General features: G+C 30.4%; 1 protein-coding gene across 2 annotated transcripts; it reads right to left on the minus strand.

Annotated features, from left to right (window-relative positions):
- Positions 1 to 3030: 3030 nt before the first annotated feature.
- LOC106771215 (CEN-like protein 2) lies at positions 3031 to 4257 on the minus strand. Of its 2 annotated transcripts, none has more exons than XM_022784897.1 (4): positions 4046 to 4257; positions 3767 to 3828; positions 3498 to 3538; positions 3031 to 3401 (listed from the first exon to the last, which is right to left on the minus strand). In XM_022784897.1, the coding sequence occupies exons 1-4, from the start codon at positions 4202 to 4204 to the stop codon at positions 3184 to 3186; spliced, it is 480 nt and encodes a 159-aa protein (XP_022640618.1). In that variant the 5' UTR covers positions 4205 to 4257; the 3' UTR covers positions 3031 to 3183. The 2 variants fall into 2 exon arrangements, with proteins under 2 accessions (XP_022640618.1, XP_014512639.1); XM_014657153.2 differs by having other exon boundaries at positions 4004 to 4257.
- Between the last annotated feature and the right edge of the window lie 3880 nt (positions 4258 to 8137).

An 8137-nucleotide genomic window follows, 5' to 3' on the forward strand; every position in this document is an offset into this window, starting at 1 on the left:
GTTAGAAATTTTGTTTTAAAATAGTGATTTGATTGATATAAGTGTTATATATGTGTTGCGATGGAATAATTAGAAAGTTTATATGCTTGCTTGTATAAAAATGTTGAGAATTTCATAGTGTGTGATTATGGTGATGAACTTGAATGATTGGGTATGAGTTTGAAGTGATTGTTGGAATGCTAAATCTGATTATATAGTTAGAATTATGTTATGTAATATGTAAAAGGAGTCAATGTTGAAGTTATGTTGAGTTTTGGTTGATTTTTGGTTGAAATGAAGGTTGTGGCATGGTGAAATTTAGAAGTTGTGATTCTGGACAAGTATGGTCAGTCCCTAAAGTTTGGGTAGGTCATTTATGACTTATTGAAGCCACTAAATAGTTCAAAACTGAGCTAAAAGTGGTAGAGATATATTTGGGTCTATAAGTTGTGATTTTGAGAATTTTTGGTTAGAATCTTGAGGTCACTTGTTGAGAATGAGTTTATGATGCCTTAGACACACTTAGTTAAGTTTAATTAAGTATATAAAACAATATAGGAGGGTTAGAAGTTGGGGAAAATATTTAGAATTGGTAAATTTTGGTATGAGTTGGGTAATTCTATAGTTTGGTGTTGTAAAATTATGCAGACTCGTTGAGCGAGTGGTCGTAGAGTTTGGTACACTGTTCTAGTATTCGCTCAGCAAGTTGGGTCGCTAAGCGAGAGGTTGAGGTTTGTGAGCACTGTGATTCTTATTCAGACAGTGAGTTGGGTCGCTAGGCGAGTGCTTGGAGGGCATGGACCATTGTTTGGACGATTCGCATAATGAGTTGGGTTGTTGAGCGAGGGGTTGGGGTCTGGTACCACTGGGAGTTTTATTCGCTCAACGAGTAGGGTCGGTTAGCGAGTGGGTTGGAGTCTGGAGGTATTGTCTAAAGGATTCACATATCGAGCAAAGTTGCTAAGCGAGATACTTTAGGGTCGCTCAGCAAGAGGGCTTCGCTGAGCGCCTGGTCCTAGGGGTGATATACTCTTTTCTTCTTTGTTCTTGATTAATGTGAGTGGAGTTTCGCTTCAAACTAAGAATGAGATATGAGGAATTCTTGTGATTTGATATGTCCTTATGAAGCATGATTAATGAATGGAACTCTATGACTCAGGGTGAGATTTCATGGGAATACTTGGTTGATGTTGATATTGTGGAATGAATGGATGGAGCTTTGAAATGGTTGTCCATTTTGACACTCTAATGATCATTCATTCTCAAATAGAGATGAATAATGCATTTAGTGAGAGTAGCGGGAGGTTCTTGTCTTGGGCTTTGAATTTAGTCTAGACAACTGAAATGGACTCACCTTGTATGATGTTGGGGAAGTGCCAACTGTACCATACAAGTGCACAGACTAACAATAGTTCGACATTCATACCTAATCCGGATGAGTCTTATTACTTTATGGGATGTATTGAATGATTGGGGTGTATTGTATCCTCTTGAACTGAGGGTTTGAATTGTTTACATGTTTATATAAATATGAATTTTTCTTCTTTATCTAGCTTACCCTTCGATTTTGTACTTATGCTTATATGTGTGGCTATTTTCTTTGGTTGGCTATGATCATCCTGTGGGTGTGAGCGGAGGGAGATGAGCTGTCAATGGAGCAAGCTCTTGGTGATGAAGATGTTGCAGTTTAGTTTGCTTTAGAGTATCCTTGTACATAGTTTTGCTAGCCACTTGCATATAAAGTTTAAAATTTTAGTTGTTTTTGATGACTATAAGATTATCTTTTATAATTTAGTCCATAACTGTTCTATCATATCATATCTGTGATGAATTTTTTATATAGTTTTATATATCTTGGGATGTTACGTTAATGGCATTAGAACAGTTCTTTCATTAGGAATCCTATAGGTTATGAGTATGCACTCATAGTTAGGTTTATCCTTCTTTCTTTGAGTTGGAGTGATGGTTTTTCTCTTTGTGTGATCAGAAGATGACACCTAGGCCTCTCCTCTCCCACCCACTTGATACACCTTATATGATGCGGATGATGAAAGTCGTGTTAACTGCAATGCAGGAAGATAATGCTGCTTTAGTAAAACAGAACATTGTTGCTTTGCAGCAGCGGAAAGGTGCAAAGGTATCAAATAGCATGAAATATTGGTTCTTTATATGTCAATTTATATATATAATAATTTTGTCTGTCATGTTATATTCCAAGGTGACATCTTGTAATTGCATATAGTAAGAGGCAACTTGAAAAAGAAATGTCTGCTTCCGCGTTTTGATGCAAAACAGATTCACATCCATTAGAAGCTCTACAATAAGCAATTTTTTCATACTTCAACTATTAGACCCGAGGTGTGAGAGTTCTTGGTCCACGTTAACAAATGCATTCCAACGTCACATATACTGCAGTCAACAAATCAAAATTTAAACTTGGAATTTGGGTATTACCAGGTTTACTTTTCTTCTCCATATATATCTTAGTAATTATACATCAATTTAATCAGAGATTGCAGATCATTCATATAAATATTTTTCAAGTTATTAATTAAGACTAGTCCCCTTTATCAAAAATTTTCATAATCTTTAGTTGAGGTAATACAAATTGACAAATAATTTGGTTTTTTAGAAGAAAAATTATTCAACCCTCTCGTACTATATATCATGTGCTTAAGATTCTAGTGAATCTCCACGTCATTTATTACCAGTTAAACTTTTAAATTTATTATAACAAATTAATAACACTTAATTAACTGAGACTATATATATATATATATATATATATATATATATATATATATTAGAATTTCTCCATGCTAAGATTCGTTTCCTTGCCTATGATGAAAAAAAAGTTCACTTCTAGAGCACCTCGTACCTCGTGTATAGCCCACAACTTTATGAAAAGCTAAGCATGATGGATACATGCACATTCAGACTTTGTATATCTCTAATTATCTTTACCTTCAAAACAACACCAAATATATTATGACATGTGTGATTTTTCAGCAAACACATAAAAAAGTACACAGCCATCTAAACTTTACCTGCATCAAATTATTTTTCATTAAAAAAACTCCTTAGAGTTACTAAAAAAGAAAACATTTCTGGAAGCTATTTCAAGGCAGGTGAAACTATAGGCCCCTACGTGAAGATATAAGTTATTTCAGTACATTGGTTGCATTGCAGAGGTAGCCATATATATTAGCGTCTTCTTGCAGCAGTTTCCCTCTGTGCATTGAAGTAGACAGCAGCAACAGGGAGGCCAAGATCGTTCTCAGATGAGAATTTTCGAGTGTTAAAGTTGTCCCTCGAAGAGGGTGGAGTAACACACTGCCTACGTTTTTGCTTGAACAGGACAAACACAAACCTGTGTATCCCTATGTTAGGCTTTGGCATTTCATAGCTCACCAACACATTCCCTACCCAAAAAAGAACGGACCAAAAATATGGATTAAGTATATTTCTGACCATACATTTTTTTATTTTTAGTAGATCTTAAATAAATATAAAGTTACCAAATGAGGCATTTGTTGTGCCTGGTATGTCTGTCACCATCCTGCAAAAGGGCACAATATCAACCAGATTCAAACCTCAAAATTGCTTTGCTTTGCTTTCCACAGTAAAATTAGGTCTTTGGTTATAACTTACAACTTCTAAGTTTACTGTTTCAGAGTTTTCCCTTCTCTTGGTTTGGTTTTCAAGTAATGATGATGCAGAATATTCAGGCAATAAATCAAGCAAAAATATAAATGGTTAATTTCAGGCAATATCTCTGTTAAAGTACCAGTGCAGATGTTCTCTCAGATAAGGGTCACTAGGTCCTGGGACATCAGGGTCTGTCATAATCTGCAAAGAGAAAAGGAGACATTTATTTCAAATGATTGAAGTTTCCAATATAAAAACACATACATCATATAAACTTCTTTTTTATTCAACAAATAAAAGAAAATAAATTATTCATATACGTATATATATATATATATATATATATATATATATATATATGTATATATACATATACCAGTGTAAAGAAGGATCTCAAATCTCCTCCACCAATCTCAACCCTTGGGCATGTGGTAACTGTGGAAGGAATGAGTTCATGGCCATTGTGGACTTGCTTCTTACTGTATGTTACAGTCATTTTTGTGCTTGGAGTGAAAGAATCAAGAACATCTCCTATGACTCTCCCAATAACTAGTGGATCTGTGGACACCCTTGCCATTGTTACAGCAACAAGGTAAAGGAGGAAACAGAAGAATGGAAAAAACTAGAAAATATTGCTTGATAACAGGTGAAGAGAATGGAAGCATGAACTACATATTTATAGCCTCTTCAAGGCTACTATTAATTTAGGTTTCTTCTTTCTTTTTTTTTCTTTTTAACAAAAATACATATGTTTTGTTCTTCATTCACTGTACTTTTTTTACCTTAACTTTTACCAGCAATGTTTCTCATTTGTTACCACCTTAATTAAAACGAAAATGCATGCATTTACGTGAATAAACATAAATGAATAAATTCCTTATTTTATTCAGACTCAGAGAATTAAGGTTATTCTTTTTCATTTTTTTCCTGTTTTACCTCTGCAAATTCTCACTATTTATAGTTTAATACAGAAGGTTATTATCGTTTCCCCTCTTCTCCGCTACTCTATAATATATGCTGTTACCTATAGAAATGTTGCAAAGAACATTCTTTCACTTCCAACCATATTTTCAAATAAGAATCATATTTCAAAGAGTTACATTCATTTAACCTATAATATAAGAATAATATAAGAATAAAACGATTATAAAAAATGACTTTTTTTTTTGTAGGTTTTTAAAAAATAAAACAAAAAATAATAATATCAAATAAATATAAAAAATTTATGTGTCAAAATATTATTTTTCTATTTTAAATACCTTGATATATTTCCGTTAGAATTTAAAGGTGCACTTTATGTCAAAGAAATTACTGGGAAGAGAGATTTCCAATTTCAAAGATAACTTTATTTTAATATGGAAAAAATATTTTACTTTAAACAAGTGAAAGTAGTTATGGTTAATATGGTTGATAAATATTCCTAACTTTTAAATCTATGACTCAGTACCGTTAAGTTTAAGAGTATAAATAGAATTTTATTCTTGTTATCTAAATTTATCTGAATTCTTGAATTTTAAAAATAAATAATAATACGAAGTTATCTAGGGTTTTGGGGATAAGCTTGAAGATTCGATGTTCGGAAACCATAATTCGTAAAGGACTTTTGCTAGTATCAAAATCATCTGTTTAGGTTTTGTTTAATTTTAATCTTCAGTAAATCATAGTTTAAAATAAATTGAATTAATTAATAGTGTTTCTTTTTTGTGTTTTACTCTAGTATATTAACTTATTTACCATTGTAGCCATTGCATATATATGAACTTTCACTGGGATACCACTTTGAAAATAAAGAATTTTTTTTATCACTAAATAAAAAGTAAATCAAACCTAAATAAAAATTCAAAATAAAAATTATCTTTTTTCTTATTGTTTAATCATCAGTGTTATTTATTACGAAAGCGACAACGAAGAAGTTGGTCAATATCCTTTTAACTAAAATTTTGAAAAAAAAAAATTGTGTTAGATAAGATTTAAAACCAAAAACAAACATTTGTGTAAATTGAAGAAAATTGTTTGATTGCTATAAGTACTTTTAATCTTTAATGAAGTTGGTAGTAAGAGTTCTTCTTGTTTCAATAAAAGTGCTATGATACTTTCACATAATCTCTGTGACACCCGAGTACTGACGAGGATGGGGAGTGATCGTCGGTGCAAGAGGCATGGTGCAGGGGGTACGGACAAGGAGCGGCTCCTGGTAGGCTTCGAGTGGAAGGGGCACATGGACGAATCGAACATACACTGGAATGAGAGGGATCTGGAGACTGTATAGGTATGGGACTATACAGTTGAAAGATAGCTTAAAGGAATTGATTTGGCTACCCATATCACCAAAATGCATTTATTTTTCGGTAGCCTAACTCTTAAGAATTCCAAGGTTAAGCGTGCTTAGCCTGGAGTAATTCTGGGATGGGTGACCTTCCGGGAAGTTTTCCCGGAAAGTCTCGTAGTGATGTGTGGGGACAGTCAACAGTCCCTGTAAGTTGCCGGGACGTTACAATCTCTATATTTAATTAAAACTCAATAACTTGTTATTTTATATGACTATTTAAATATAATATCATATTACAAAAAGTAATTATCAAATGGATTTAAATAAGAAAAAACGAGTGTAAAATAATATTCTTTTTCTTCTTAAAATCTGAGTTGGAAGTGAGGGTGTAGATGATGGAAGAGGTGAGTTGAATAAGAAACTTCTGGAATTAACAGAAGTACGGAAATTTTGTACACCACTTCCAAGAATTCTGATAATTATACGGATATTTATAAATATGAGTAAAATATAAAAATATTTAAGAATTATTTTTTTTAAGATATTTAGGAAATTTAAAAATAGTAAAACATATCGACCAAACTGCGAGAAATTTAGTTGATGAAATTTTTACTTTTCAAAATTCAAAAACATTAATAAACATCATTAATTAAATATAATATTTATTTAAAACTTCCATGTCAAATTAAATTGTCCGTAATAGAAATTATATATATATATATATATATATATATATATATATATATATATATATATATATATATATATATATATATATAAAACTATATAATTTAATGTATCAAAAAGTAAATTTTAAATTTAATTTAATTTCACAAAACAACTAATTGATGATGTTTGTATCTATATAATATTTATATAATATGAAATGATATATAAATATTAGATTAAAAATATTAAATAATCAGAAATGTGTATTGAAATTATTTAAGCTATTGAATTAAGAAGTATTAGATTATTAAACTAAGGAATGAAATATTATTATGTATAATAGAAAAATACTGGAAATAGGAGTAGTACAGTCGTAATCTACGTTACAGATACTTTAGGTGATGTCGATGTCATGAGTTTGGAGTGTTCGACAAGTGTCGATAGGAATGTATACGGTTATGCCCAAATCATTTTCAGTTATTTCTTTCATTACACGTGTAAGTACAGGAGTTGCAGCAAAAAACTGGGACACCCATACAACAATTTTTTCTGAGGGAATATAATACCCACATCAAATTTTATTAAAAATATCATCTTCAGATCACTACCTTCTTAAAAACTTATAACCATACAAATTTAATTTAATAAAACAAATAAACTTTACTTTACTTTATCGTAATATCTTCAATAAAAAACTTATTTTAATTTTTTAATTTTATATTATAGAAAATTATTACCCAACATTTCACTAAAAATAAAAGAAACCTATATTTTATTTTCTCTCTGGCTAAAAATATTATAAATGTTTATCTTAAAAAATAGAAGATGTATATTTTAAAATAAAGGAGAAAAATAAAATAATTTGAAGATATTTCAGAAACAAGAATTTGTCTTGTCTAATAGGTATTATGACTACCTCGGTTGAATTAGAAACACATCGAATTTGTCAAAAGTGATATTTGTTGGATAATTGTAGAACACATTCTCATGGAGATATTTTCAGAATTGAGGAACTAAAAGTCCTAGTTACAATCATAATATATATGAAAATCTAAAATTATTATTATTATTATTATTATTAAATTAAAAACACACAACTAAAATAAAAAAAAAAATACACTTAAATGTAGTCGTCTATATATATATATATATATATATATAATATTTTAATTATGCAACTAAAGATTTCTTCTCGATATTTGTGTGTATAAAAAATAATTGTTATTATGAAAATATTATTAGTTTAAGAAATATAAATAATTCCTGTTTATATTTGGGCATGTAGTTCATATCGTAGGGGTCCATTGAATCGGTTGTTGATTGGGTAGTGGTTGGAGTCAGAAACAGCACTATGCGTAATAATGCATTCTCGTACATCCTACCTTTCGCAAATTGTCGAATCACGTCTGTTTTCTCAGAGAATGAATCTTTTATTTCTATATATTTTAATTATATGTTAGATTCTTACATTCATACATTTTAATAATATTATGTATTGAAAATTGTAGTTAATCATTTTAATAAAACAATTTATCTTAACTTTATTCAAAACAATTATTTATTTGAACTTAG

This window comes from Vigna radiata, chromosome 8 (assembly GCF_000741045.1).
Source record: "Vigna radiata var. radiata cultivar VC1973A chromosome 8, Vradiata_ver6, whole genome shotgun sequence".
Taxonomy (NCBI): Eukaryota; Viridiplantae; Streptophyta; class Magnoliopsida; order Fabales; family Fabaceae; genus Vigna; species Vigna radiata.